We start from the raw sequence: 14,551 nt of genomic DNA on the forward strand, positions 1-14,551 counted from the left end.
TTTTCGTCTGCATTCCATCCTCAGACCAATGGCCAGACGGAGCGAACTAATCAAACTTTGGAGACTTATTTGAGGTGTTTTGTGTCTGCGGATCAGGATGATTGGGTTGCCTTTCTGCCGTTGGCGGAGTTTGCTCTTAATAATCGGGCTAGTTCTGCCACTTTGGTTTCTCCTTTCTTTTGCAATTCAGGGTTTCATCCGCGTTTTTCATCTGGTCAGGTTGAATCTTCGGATTGTCCTGGAGTGGATGCGGTGGTGGATCGGTTGCATCGGATTTGGGGACAAGTGGTGAATAATTTGGAATTGTCCCAGGAGAGGACTCAGCAGTTTGCTAACCGTCGTCGTCGTGTTGGTCCCCACCTTCGCGTTGGGGACTTGGTGTGGTTGTCTTCCCGTTTTGTCCCTATGAGGGTTTCTTCTCCCAAATTTAAGCCTCGGTTCATCGGTCCTTATAGGATTTTGGAGATTCTTAACCCTGTTTCCTTTCGTTTGGACCTCCCGGCATCTTTCGCTATCCATAATGTGTTCCATCGGTCGTTGTTGCGGAGATATGAGGTACCGGTGGTTCCTTCTACTGAACCTCCTGCTCCTGTGCTGGTGGAGGGTGAATTGGAGTACGTCGTGGAGAAGATCTTGGACTCCCGTATTTCCAGACGGAGACTTCAATATCTGGTTAAATGGAAAGGCTATGGTCAGGAAGATAATTCTTGGGTAACTGCCTCTGATGTTCATGCCTCGGATTTGGTTCGTGCCTTTCATAGGGCTCATCCAGATCGCCCTGGCGGTTCTTGTGAGGGTTCGGTGCCCCCTCCTTAAGGGGAGGGTACTGTTGTGTATCCGCTTTTTGGGCTCCCCTGGTGGTTGCTGGTGGTACTGGTGACTTGTTTGCACTTTGCTTCTTCTGTTCACCTGCTTCCATCAGTGTTTGGGAGTTTCCTATTTAGTCTTGCTCTCCAGTCATTTCCTTGCCGGTCATCATTGTAACCAGAGCCTTCGGTTGCATGTTCCTGCTACTAGTCTGCTGATCAGCTAAGTGGACTTTGTCCTTTTGTTTTGTACCTTTTGTCCAGTTTGCAGTTTTTGTAATTCTCTGTAGCTGGAATTTCTTGCGGGCTGAAATTGCCACTCCTGTGTCATGAGTTGACACAGGAGTCTTAAAGTAATTTCAGGATGGTTTTTGAAAGGGTTTTCAGTTGACCGTGAAGTCCTCTTTTGTATCCTTCTGCTATCTAGTAAGTGGACCTCTCTTTGCTAAATCTACTTTCATACTGTGTATGTCTTTTCCTCTTAATTCACCGTTATTACATGTGGGGGGCTGCTATCATCTTTTGGGGTATTTCCCTAGAGGTAAGCCAGGTCTGTTTCTTCCTCTACCAGGCGTAGTTAGTCCTCCGGCTGGCGCGTGGCATATAGGAAGCCGTAGGTATGCTCCCTGGCTACTGTTAGTTGTGTGGTAGATTTAGCTCACGGTCAACTCGAGTTTCCATCACCCGAGAGCTCGTTCGTTACTTATATGTTTCTTACGTTCCCTTGCCATTGGGAACCATGACATATATCTGTGTAAATAAATATGCATTCTCAGATTTGGACACGCATTTTTTTCGCCCGAGTCAAAAATGGCTAGCACCCCTTACTCAGATTGTCCTTGTTTTACACAAGCAAACCACTGATCTCAATGGCATTACTTTCCCCGTGGTGGTTGGCACAGGCAGATACAGGCTTATATGATCCCTTAGGCAACAGGGGGTCCCTCATCGCCTTCCAATTTTCCTCCTAACCTCAAACAGGGCTGTGTCAGGGCTTGTTTTTTTTTTTACTGGTGTGAGTTGTAGTTTTTATCATCACCAGATTGGGATCTTTAGAACTTTCTGATTTTTTTTAGTCCCTTCTTTGTGTAGCAAAGTGACCAAAAAACATCAATTCTGCCATTTCGATATTCTTCTTGATCATTTCAGCATTTCACTATGGTAGTAACAAGCGTCTTTGGTAGGCCCCTGGCTAGCATGACAATACGATGGCACCAAAGCAAACATGTGGGTTGATGAGAGTCGAAAGGGAGTCCTCCACTCCTTTCCAATGCTGCTGTCATTATTGACAGTGGCATCAAAAGGGTTACAAGCGCTGAGCTACCTCCAATTTCATTGGAGCTATATGGAGCAGGCTCAACTACTGAGACCGCTCCATACCTGTAGATCGCACATCTTTTGTACATGTACAAATGATGTCGCCAACAGGAATTTGAGCCATATGGGCCCCCAGGTACTGTAAGCCCACTTGGCTCAGATTCCCACTTGGCTAAGATATCACTGGTGGATGACACCAATCAAAGTTGTAGATGTCTGGGCCCTCCAGCTAGAGGTGACTACAGCTTCAATGGAGAAAAGCAGAAATACATCAGCACCTGTAGAGCTGGCAGGTTCGTAATACAGAGCCTTGTGGACTACACAGGTGTCTCATGTTTGAACCCCCTCTTTTGCTTTCAGATTTTTTATTGCACTTTTTTTTACTGTAAATGTATTTAAATAAATTGGATTTTTTAAAACAATTTTTTTCCATCTTTTTTGATGCTGGATTTTTTCCTCTTTTTTTATGTGCCTTGCTGTCAGGAATACAAGTCCTGTTCTATGCGAGCATCCTCTATTGCAATTTTATCAACATTTGCCTTGATAAATGTGGTAAGCTGATGGTTCTTTCTGTTTTTCTTATCTCCTTGTGGCCATTAAATGTTCACAAAGCCTTATAAAAAAGCATATCAGGTATGAACACTAAGTAAGTAAGATGATCAATCGACTAACAATTCAAAATGTCTCACAGTCAGAGTTACGATGATTGATCCCAATGTTATTTTGCTTAAGAGAAACTAGTCTTCCCTAAGTAATAAAAACCTCTACTCAAAAAAAGAAATCCGTGGGTCTGGCTTCCTAAGGCCCCTTTCACACATCAGTTTTTTGCTATCAGTCGCAATCCGAATTTTGAAAAAAACAAATCCAGTGACTGATGCCGCCGGATCTGTTTTTTTCTCATAGACTTGTATTAGCGGCAGATGGCCTCACGTTTCATCCGTAGATCGCCGGATATGTCGAAAATTGTTTGTCCGGCGGCCGAAGACAACAGACAAAGTAACATTTTTTGTGTCCGTCGAAAAATCGGACAGCAACGGATCCGTCACGTCCGTCGTTTGCTCGAATGGAAGCCTATGGGCGCCGGATCTGTCAAATGACGGAATCCGGTGATGGATTCTGATTTTTTTTAAACTGAGCATGCTCCGATTTATTTAGGATCCAGTTAGCCAGATCCGCTAGTCGGATCCGTCGAAAAAACTAATCCGTCGCATCAGTTTTTCACAATCTGCAACGGATCTGTTGAGCCAATGGATTGTGACTGACGGCAAAAAAGTGATGTGTGAAAGGGGCCTAAACCCGCAACGATCAAATGGTGAACCTAATCTGACTATACATTTTCCCTACAGTGGCCACTACAGAGTAAAAGAGGCATTACATGCCAGGCTATCAAATGAATCATATACGGACAGGAATGGTCCTCCAAAGCAAGAAATCACCTTTTAAGATAATCATATGATCAGACAGAAGAGGCCCCTGTGCAAGAACAATCTATGGGTCCTTTGCAGTCTAATGGCTCATTGTAATGCCCAAGTCCACCTGTTTTGGAGGTGGATGTTAACCTCTTACCACTTGGGCCCCTGACCGGCTGCACAGGTTGCACCAATGGTATATCCGCCCCAGCACATGACCCTTTAACAATGTGTTTAAGAGTTAATGTTAGTGCAGAGCTTCTGAAGGTTCGGACCCATGCTTGGTAATTGATTACTTTGCCATTAATAAAACAATACCTAGCAGAGAGAACATGAGAGAAGCAGCGCAGACCTGCGGGGAGCATCGCCGCCCTTTGTCTTACAAGCAGCACGAAGCCTTTCCTTAGGTTTTATCTCGTATTCTAAATTATTCTGACATGAGAGATCATTTTACAAAGCCGAAGAAGAATTATTATCATGAGGGATCCAAGAAAAACATCATCTGTTTTAGGCGTATTCCGTGTAGGTACATCATAAGAAATAAAAATTAGCTTATTATTATCATGACGGGTTCATCAAGAGGAAAGCAAAGAAAACACTACCATCATAGAGAAAATTCCTTCCTGACTTCACATAATTTGCATGTGGCTTTCAGAGCTTGATTTCTCAGCACTGGCACATCAGATTACTACAAGACGGGTATCAATTTTAATTGTTGTACTAGGACCTATACAGCCATAACACTCCATATATATTTTTTTTAGCAAAACTACTCTTTAAGTGCAAAACTTTTTTCAATGTTTAAACTTTATATGACTATGCTATTGTCACGATTCCACCCCTAACTGTGTCCAAAGGACACAGAGTGACAGCTCAGCTGCTCTATAGGATCAGGAGCATGCTGGGCTGTCAGTATTACGAGTGAAAACCCAGCCACCCAATCTGACACCGGGGCATGCTGAACTATCAGTTTTGTGAATGATAGCTCAGCTGTCCAATCCAGCCAGTCCAGTGGGCTTTCCTCCAGGTGTCGCCCGTTCTGGGTGATTATTTGGTTATTTAGCTGGATGAAAATGATTAGAAGATTGCCAGTTGTAGCTTAGCTCAAGTGGTGTGTGTTTGCTCTGGGCTCTGAGTTCTTATATCCTGATCTATGTTGCCGGACCTTGGAATCTGCTTTGACCATCCGTTTGCCTAGCCCCTTTTTTTTTATCCACTTCTTTCTTAGAATTCTGATCCCGGACTGTGACCTGACTATGCCTTTGTCTCACCCCTCTGTTTGTGACGTACCCTCCTGGCTTATGACCTTGGACTCCTTGACTTCTTCAACTCACGGCTTGTCCGTGAGAAGTGACAGCGTCACATCTATCCAAATGCTTTGCAATTTAATTTTTACACTACTGTTCCACAAAATCGGGAAGGTAAACTCATACAAAGTGTCCTAATATGGGAATTTCATGAATGTTTTGGTGGGTGTAGGGCTTAAACTGTCTCATAAATAAAATTTTAGGAGATAGGTTTTTGGCTTACCGCCTACAGATGTGTCCTGTGTTGTCTTTTTGCAAAGTAGGTTAAAAAAAAAACTGCAAATTTTCACAATACAAATTAATTACATTATCTCAATGTGCTATCAAGATCCTTAATAAGCTGCGAGCTACAAGATAGCCACTGGGTGGTGACATGGAGATATAACATGCACATCTCCAGACAGAGTATCACAAAAATATGTTTTTTCTTCATAGCTGGTCATATTTTGAAATGCATCAAGCCAAGAGGAAAGAAAGAAGGACACATCTGTATAGATCGTCATCATATTTCATGGTGCTGTGTGCAAATTACCGTGCTTACATATCTTTGAGGCTTTTTAGGAGGTTGGATGGGTTCTATGGAAGGTAAAAAAGTATCACCAGTGAGGTACATTTTGCTCTTGGGTTGCTATTTCTTATCCTTGTCCTCTGTTGTGCTTATTGCAGACTTCAGGAAGAGATTAGATTCATGTGAATAATATTTACTGTGTCATATAAGGCGAGGAGCCGATGCGGCCATGATTCTATGGGTGTGCAGACTAATGGTGAAGGGAGGTGAAGAGGGCAGGTCGTCCCTCTCACCCCCTAATTGTAATTTTCCTTATCGTGTTTCCAACATCAGTGTTTAATCACTTCCTGCTCAGCATTTGCAGCATCTAAAACTCCATTCTTTACGCTCCATGGCTGTTTTTTCAAAGTCTATAAACTTTTCAGCAAGTTTAGAAGTCTAGAAATACAGGACAAGATATTAAATCTTCCCGGCAATCTCGCAATAATTCCACAAGTTGTATCAAGGGTCGATAGTACAAAAAGATGGGGCCAAGGTTGGGATATTCACAAGAAATATAGGTAAAAATTAAAGTGCTTGTGAAGTTTAGAAACCCCATTTTTCTATAATGTATATGTGAAGAACATGGGAGATACAAATGACTGACATGAAATTTTAGCATGGAATTACAAACCCTCATCAGCGTGCAGCTGTATGAGAACACCTAGCTCAGCAGGGGGTCAAGCCTCAAAAGGCTGTGAGTGACAGATCTCACGCCTTGAGCCAGCCAGCGCAGAGCAGGACAACAGCTAGATTGCAAGATACAGGCATGCTGAAGCTGGCAAAGAGTATTCTGGAGACATAATTTCATAAAGAGTTACGGAGATGCTATATGTCCTAGCTGTACATCGTGTACATTTTCAAGCTCTCTGGAATGGACTGAATGCCTACCAGGGTTTCGATCTGTTCTAACACACCAGGAAAGGGTGATACGTAGAATGGCTAATAGAAACCAGATAGCAAAGATGTGTTTAGTCTCAATGTGTAGCAGGGGCCCAGCTGGATCCGGTGGCACCAGGACAGTCCACTAAACAGTTATGACTCATCTTAGGTTTTGAAGTTTTTAGCTGCTAGAGGCAAAGGGGTGGGGATATGGGTTCAGCCCAGTGGGCAGGAGATGAGTGACCCAAAGTGGACAAAAGCCTAGTGTAAGGCCATGTGGTGTGGTGTTCTCTGTTATGCATGGGGTTCAATTCGAAATGTGGACTACATAGAGTAACATACGGTGAAGGACCTAGGAGCCAGCTGGCAGCCCATGCACCCTAAGACCCAGCGCACACATGGTCGAACATTAACCCGGTAATTGACATGATCCCTCTTCTTATATCTTTTGTCCTGCCACTATTGTATTTGCATATCTGACCATCATACATATATAACTATTGTATATGAAAAGAAACTACGATCAATTTTTTTCAAAAATACAAAAATCTTTATTTAATACAATAGGGGTATATGGAGATGGGGAGAGGAACAAACAAAACATGCACATGCGAGCAAGGGACACACTGACTAACAAGGTATGCAGTATATAGACTGAAATTGTAAACATCATATAACCCTTAACCTACTGCACATTCCCAAAAGGCCTAATAGAAGGTAAAGATAAGCATTATATATATATATATATATATATATATATATATATATATATATATATATATTAATATATATATATTAATATTCATTATTTATCAACAAGTGTTGTACCTGATCAGGTGGCCGGGAATGTATCACAGTGCGCCCGTTTGATTGCAGTGATTGCCTCAAAAGGTTGAGCAACAAAATATTAAGTTAAGGGAACCATCAATTCTATCCAGGCTTATTTCATTAGTTTTATTTTATTTTTTTTAATTCTGTGGAAGCATGGTTGAAAAGCAATGTCTGACTTTCATTTGTTCATTTTCATAGATTCTTTATTTATTATTACTTTTGTCAGATTCAAGTTATTTCTGTGACCATTGTGGGTTTTTCTGTCATTAAACGAGGGCTACCAACAATTTTGACCATGTGCATATACCGCTTTGGCAAAATTAAGAGACCACAACATCAAAACCCTGTCATGGGCAGCCCAATCTCCAGACCTGAACCCCATTGAAGACCTCTGGAATGTAATCAAGAGGATGATGAATAGTAACAAGCCATCAAACAAAGAAGAACTGCTTACATTTTTGCGCCAGAAGCAGTGTGAAAGACTAGTGGAAAGAATGCCAAGACGCATGAAAGCTGTGATTAAAAATCATGGTTATTCCACAAAATATTGATTTCTGAACTCTTCCTGAGTAAAAAAAAATAGTGTTGTTTCTAAATGATTATGAACTTGTTTTTTGCATTATTTGAGGTCTGAAAGAACTGGGTTTTTTTTTCTTAATTTGACCATTTTTCTTTGTCAGAAAAAAAATACAAAATTTATTGCTTGTAACTTGGAGACATGTTGTCAGAAGTTTATAGAATAAAAGAACAATTTACATTTTACTCGAGAATATACCTATAAAGAGAAAAATCAGACAAACTGAACATTTTGCAGTGGCCTCCTAATTTTTGCCAGAGCTGTATATATATATATATATATATATATATATATATATATATATATATATATATATATATATATATATATATATATAAATATACCGTATATACTCGAGTATAAGCCGAGATTTTCAGCCCATTTTTTGGGGCTGAAAGTCCCCCTCTCGGCTTATACTCGAGTCATACCCAGGGGTCGGCAGGGGAAGGGGAGCAGGGGCTGTCTAATTATACTCACCTGCTCCTGTCACATGGTACCGCTCATTACAGTAATGAATATGGACCCCACTCCCATAGGAGTAAGCAGGTGAGTATAACGGGGAGGGGGAGCGCAGCGCTGCGCGATATTCACCTGCTCCTCGTTGCGGCGCCGCTCCGTCTTCAGGGTCTTCTGCAGTGACGCTCCTGAACGGCAGTGCAGAAGACGCTGAAGATGGAGCAAGGAGCAGGTGAATATTGAAAGTGCCAAGGGCCTGAGCGACGGAGAGGTATGTGATTTTTTTTTATTGCAGCAACAGCAAATGGGGCAAGTGTCTGTATGGAGCATCTTATGGGGCCATAACGTTTGTGCAGCACTATATGGGGCAAATATCTTTATGGTGCATCTTATGGGGCGATAATCAACATTTGTGCAGCATTATATTGGGCAAATGTGTCTATGGAGCATCTTATGGGGCCATTATTAACCTTTATGCAGCATTATATGGGGCATATTTTAATATGGAGCATCTTATGGGGCCATAATGAACTGTATGGAGCATTATATGGGCTCCTGATTCAATATGGATATTCAAAAACACTTAACCTACTGATGTCTCAATTAATTTTACTTTTATTAGTATCTACTTTTACTTTTGACATTTACCGGTAGCTGCTGCATTTCCCACCCTAGGCTTATACTCAAGTCATTAAGTTTTCCCAGTTTTTTGTGGCAAAATTAGGGGGGTCGGCTTATACTCGGGTCGGCTTATACTCTAGTATATACGATGTGTATATATATATATATATATATATATATATATATATATATATATATATATAAAATGCAATAAAAATGTACTTTAGTACTGTTTTAGGGTGCATATTAACTTCTGTTTACTTTATAGAATTTATTTTGCGACACATATGTATGTATATATGTGTATAAAACACCTGCAATGATAAATAAAATTGAATCCACAACAAAATTATACACATTTTTTTAATATATAAAATACATTTTATGCATAATACATACAAATAAAAAAAAACATATTAGGATTCCACATGTTAAGTAAAAATAACCTTGAGAATTTATTCAACCTATTATTTGGTCTGAACCTTGAATTTTTAAAATTTATAACCATAAGCAAACTAAACCAAAATGTTTTCTTTCTCTGTGTCACAAAATAAATTCTATAAATTAAATAGAAATGAATATGCACCCTAAAACAGCACTAAAAAATACATTTTTTGCAGCATTAAAATATATGTAACCTAGAATAAAAGCACAATGTGTAGGCGCACTGCAAGAAAGAAAAGAATAGTGCAAAGAGGAAAGGCAAAACATATTTAAAAAAATAAATAAAAATGGCCGGTCATTAAGGTCCATTAACATCCGGTCACTGAGGGCTTAAAATTATCACCTACATCTGAGTTTTGATTCTTATTTGCAATGCTCGATGGAAAAACTTGTAAACCTGCAAAGAAAAATAACTGTCGCCAGTGACACCTGGGGGTAGCTACCTTCTAAGTCAAAATCCGACCCTTTAATGAACCTGGAAATATGGCTAGGAATGCTAACCAAACTCGTCAGGATACTCGTCAAAATTCTCAAGGTTACCACAAAACTTTCTTTCTCCTATAGGAAAATATTAAAGAAATGGGGTAATGTCAAAATTTTACCTCAAATCACTGGTAACCGTTTTTCCTTTTTTGACTTTAGCTTCCTACATCTTATTTACAGTAGATATTGAGCATTTTTGTGCCTTTTACTTCAATACTACTACTACCAACGATTGTTATGTTTTTCATTTCCTACCTAAAGATATTTTTTACAATCCTATAATTCTATTTTGATTCCTTTTTGTTTTTCTTTCCCAAAAGCGCTCCTTCCTGGATCTTCATGTTCTCTGTCAACACAGTTCCTCATTCAAGACCACATGTCCACTCACTACCGAAAGCTGAATTCTGCAAAAGGTACAAAATGGATGAAAAAATATTTTAACTATTGAGATTGGATGATGTGAATTTATACATTCGGGCAGATTCATGAAAACTAAGAGGAAAACCATCTTGGTTGCCCCTAGCAACCAATCACAGTCCAGCTTTCATCTTACCAAAGCAGATTAAGAAATTAAAGCTGAGCCTTGATTGGATGATATGGGCAACAAAGATGCATCTCCCTTTATATTTCACTAGCTATTGAAACTGTTCTACGCCCGGGTGGCGAGCATTTTTATTGGTACATTTATACAGTGTCTTCAATAAAATGGCACCGGAGATCGTGGAAGGAGCACGCGCTGACTCCGGCGCCATTTTATTGAAGTAATGTACTACAACATCAACATAGCAGTCTGCATGCGCCGGCCATAGGAATAATGACGATGGCCAGTGCGTGCTGACTGCTATGTTGACGTTGCAGTAGAATTCTTCAATAAAATGGTGCCGGAGACAACACGTCCGCATCACGTGATATCCTGCCCCATTTTGTTGAAGACACTGTGTCTGAGAATTTGCACTTCAATAAAATGGCGCCGTATTTCGGTATGTGCACGCGCTGACTCAGACGCTATGCGCATGCACTGACTCCGACCCCACACTGCACAGGCGCCTCCCATCCCGTTCTACATAAGATTTTATTGGTTTTCAGCCTATAGGTTCTTATGTATCTAGTATTTTTAATACCCTTACCTATTATCCGAGATGGTGAGCAGCAACAGAGAGGGTCCCTGAGGTGACAATTATTTTAACCCTTTCATGAGCAGGCTATTTTATTTTTTTGCGTTTTTGGTTCTTTGGGGGAGTTGCGAGCACAAAACAATAGGATATTTATACTGAAGATCTATGGCAAGGTCAAAAGGTTTTTCCTTCAAATAAAATAGCTGTCTCCATGTTTTGGCATATTTTTTTTTTATCTGAGGGCAGAAGTGAAAACTCAGTTTTTGTTTTGTGGAGGGAGGTAGTGAAAACAAAGCAGCAGCTCCTCTCTCATATATCTGATAATATATTAAAGCTCTTACTTGTTGAGATGTAAATCAGATCTTTTACTTTTGATTCTACAATACCCCAAACACAATGTCAAGTCAAAGGATTTAATTTGTGTTTTATGTGGCGGGATGAAGGGAGTAATGCACTCCGGAGAAAGACTGGGGGGGAATGACATGTGTGATCAGATAGAATTTGTGGCTTCCTGTCTTGTGGTTTTAGTAATTCATGATATTTTCACTGTAAACTCTAGAGAACGAGCCCCTCTCACCTCTCGCTACAACGTATAATACATTAATATGGGTTTTATTCCGTTTATTCCTTGTTTTCATTCTTGAATTTTAAAATCAAATCATTCTTCCTTGGAAAATTATTCCTGTTCTGTGAGATTCCTGGGTCGTCTTGCATCTTCTACTGTTTTGAAGTCTAGCCACAGATTTTCAATGATGTTCAGATCAGGGGACTGTGAGGGCCATTGTAAAACCCTTCTTGAATATTAAAATCAAATCTATTTTCTGAAAATGTTCTACTCTTGAAAGCGAATGTCCTTCTTCGGACTTGTTAGAAGGGTGCCTTTATTATAAGTTGATCATAAAGTGTCCCTCTACTGAGATTCCTAAAATATTAGCTAAACTCTATGGAAACACCTGGTAGTACAGTGGCATGTAAAAAGTTTGGGCACTCTTGGTCAAAATTACGGTTATTGTGAACAGTTAAGCAAGTTGAAGATGAAATTATCTCTAAAAGGCCTAAAGTTAAAGATGACACATTTCCTTTGTATTTTAGGCTAAAAAAAAAAATGCCGTTTTTTACATTTTAAAAATTACAAAAAGAAAAAATGGGCCAATGCAAAAGTTTGGGCACCGTTGGAGATTTGTGTGCTCAGATATCTTTGACCAAAGTTTCACACCTTAATTAGCCTGTTGGGGTCATGGCTTGGTCACTATCATTGTTAGGAAAGGCCAGGTGATGCAAATATCCCAGCTTTATAAAAACTCGGCCTCCTCTATCCTTGTGCCAAATTCAGCAGCCATGGGTTCTTCTAAGCATTTGCCTAGCACTGAAAATGGTGGAGGACCACAAAGCAGGAGAAGACTACTGCTCACAATAGCAGTAATTTTGACCAGGGGTGGCCAAATTTTCACATGCCAATTTAAGTGGTTAATTTCCATTCACTTTCGCTATCTATAGCCTAAAAGTTTTGAATGTCTCTAGATTTCAGACTGGGCACTTTGTACTCACAATAGACTAACTGATTTTGTCACTTTTCAGCTTGGCAACACTGTCAACAGGGTTCACATCCTGCAAAGGGTGCATAAATTATGTGGTATGGCCCTTTAAATAATATGCATACACTAGTTCTTAACGGACAGAGTTGTTACAGTTGTTACCCGATTCATGAATGATGAAAGGGACTGTTCAAGAAGATTTTTCTTACTGGGAGGTAATGACTATGAGCTTGATGTTTACAAAGTCTTTTTAAGAGGCTCCAAATTGTACTTGTAAAAGGCTGCAGGCAAACTCCTCAGCAGCTCCTCCTTCACTCAGACACATTTTCTGTGATATGCATGGTGCTGGTCATGACACCTCCTACTAATCACCTATCTTGGCAGCAGTTACCTTAGGGTACCGTCACACAGTGAAATTTCCATCGCTGCGACGGCACGATTCGTGACGTCGCAGCGTCGTATGAATATCGCTCCAGCGTCGTAGACTGCGGTCACACTTTGCAATCACGGCGCTGGAGCGATGCCGAAGTCCCCGGGTAACCAGGGTAAACATCGGGTTACTAAGCGCAGGGCCGCGCTTAGTAACCCGATGTTTACCCTGGTTACCAGCGTTAACGTAAAAAAAACAAACAGTACATACTCACATTCCGGTGTCTGTCCCCGGCGTTCTGCTTCTCTCCACTGTGTAAGCGCCATAGCCGGAAAGCAGAGCGGTGACGTCACCGCGTCACCGCTGTGCTCGCTTTCCGGCCGGCAGGCGCTCACAGTGCAGAGAAGCTGAGACGCCGGAGGACTGACACCGGAATGTAAGTATGTACTGTTTGTTTTTTTTACGTTTACGCTTGTAACCAGGGTAAACATCGGGTTACTAAGCGCGGCCCTGCGCTTAGTTACCCGATGTTTACCCTGGTTACAAGCGAACACATCGCTGGATCGCTGTCACACACAACGATCCAGCGATGTCAGCGGGTGATCAAGCGACGAAAGAAAGTTCCAAACGATGTGCTACGACGTACGATTCTCAGCAGGGTCCCTGATCGCTGCTGCGTGTCAGACACAGCGATATCGTAACGATATCGCTAGAACGTCACGAATCGTACCGTCGTAGCGATGGAAATTTCACTGTGTGACGGTACCCTTAGTAATTCTTATCTAGCAGTTAGCACTTGTCTAGCAGTTTTGTACAAAAAAAGAAATCTGAATAGTATCTGCACTAATCATTCACAGTAAATAGCATGTATGCCCCCTCTAGGATGGCAATCTCTCTTGCCCCTGGATAGAGCACCACATATAACAAATGCTGCTCATCTCCACTTCTAGAGACAAGAAGCTTTAAGCTTCTTGGGATTTCATGTTGATTATTCTTGATAAATGCTGAGTTGACCATCAGTCTTTACTGTGACCTGATATTTGCCTTTGACTTGATGATTGCCCTGGGATAGACCACCACATGCAGTTGTGCTCAAAAGTTTACATACCCCAGCAGAATTTTTGCTTTCTTGGCCTTTTCTCAGAGAATATGAAAGATAACCCCAAAACTTTTTCTCCACTCATGGTTAGGGGTTGGGTGAAGCCATTTATTGTCAAACTACTGTATTTTCTTTTTTTTTAAATCATAACGAAAACCCAAAACATCCAAATGACCCTGATCAAAAGTTTACATACCTCATTCCTTAATACCTTGTATTGCCCCCTCTAACATCAATGACAGCTTGAAGTCTTTTGTGGTTGTTGTGGATGAGTTTCTTTATTTTTTCAGATAGTAAAGCTGCCCACTCTTCTTGGCAAAAAGCCTACAGTTCCTGTAAATTCCTGGGCTGTCTAGCATGAACTGCGCGCTTGAGATCTCTCCAGAGTGGCTCAATGATATTGAGGTCAGTAGACTGAGATGGCCACACCAGAACTTTCACTTTGTTCTACTGTAGCCAATGACAAGTCGACTTGGCCTTGTGTTTTGGATCGTTGTCATGTTGAAATGTCCAAGTAGGTCCCATGCGCAGCTTTGGGGCTGAAGAATGAAAATTTGCCTCCAGTATTTGCTGATAACGTGCTGCATTTATCTTTCCTTCAAATATAACCAAGTTTCCTGTGCCTTTGTAGCTCACACATCCCCAAAACATCAGCGATCCATGTTATGGACCTGGTGGTTAGGAACACCTGAAATGACCTGATAAGTAAACCAGAAATATAGGACAAGTTCTGGGGATGTGGGAACTCTACT

General features: G+C 40.9%; 1 protein-coding gene across 2 annotated transcripts in view; it reads left to right on the forward strand.

Moving 5' to 3' along the window:
- Positions 1-14,551, forward strand: part of LOC143809055 (spermatogenesis-associated protein 7 homolog) — a 187,054-nt gene that overhangs the window by 37,554 nt on the left and 134,949 nt on the right. The window contains exons 1-2 of one of the 2 annotated variants that reach the window (XM_077292219.1): positions 9,628-9,781; positions 10,001-10,093. In XM_077292219.1, coding sequence (XP_077148334.1) covers positions 9,667-9,781; positions 10,001-10,093 — 208 coding nt within the window. In that variant the 5' untranslated portion in view covers positions 9,628-9,666. Of the gene's footprint in view, positions 1-9,627; positions 9,782-10,000; positions 10,094-14,551 lie in introns of those variants that run through there. The other variant, XM_077292220.1, reaches the window with a different exon arrangement.

This window comes from Ranitomeya variabilis, chromosome 2 (genome assembly GCF_051348905.1).
Source record: "Ranitomeya variabilis isolate aRanVar5 chromosome 2, aRanVar5.hap1, whole genome shotgun sequence".
Taxonomy (NCBI): domain Eukaryota; kingdom Metazoa; phylum Chordata; class Amphibia; order Anura; family Dendrobatidae; genus Ranitomeya; species Ranitomeya variabilis.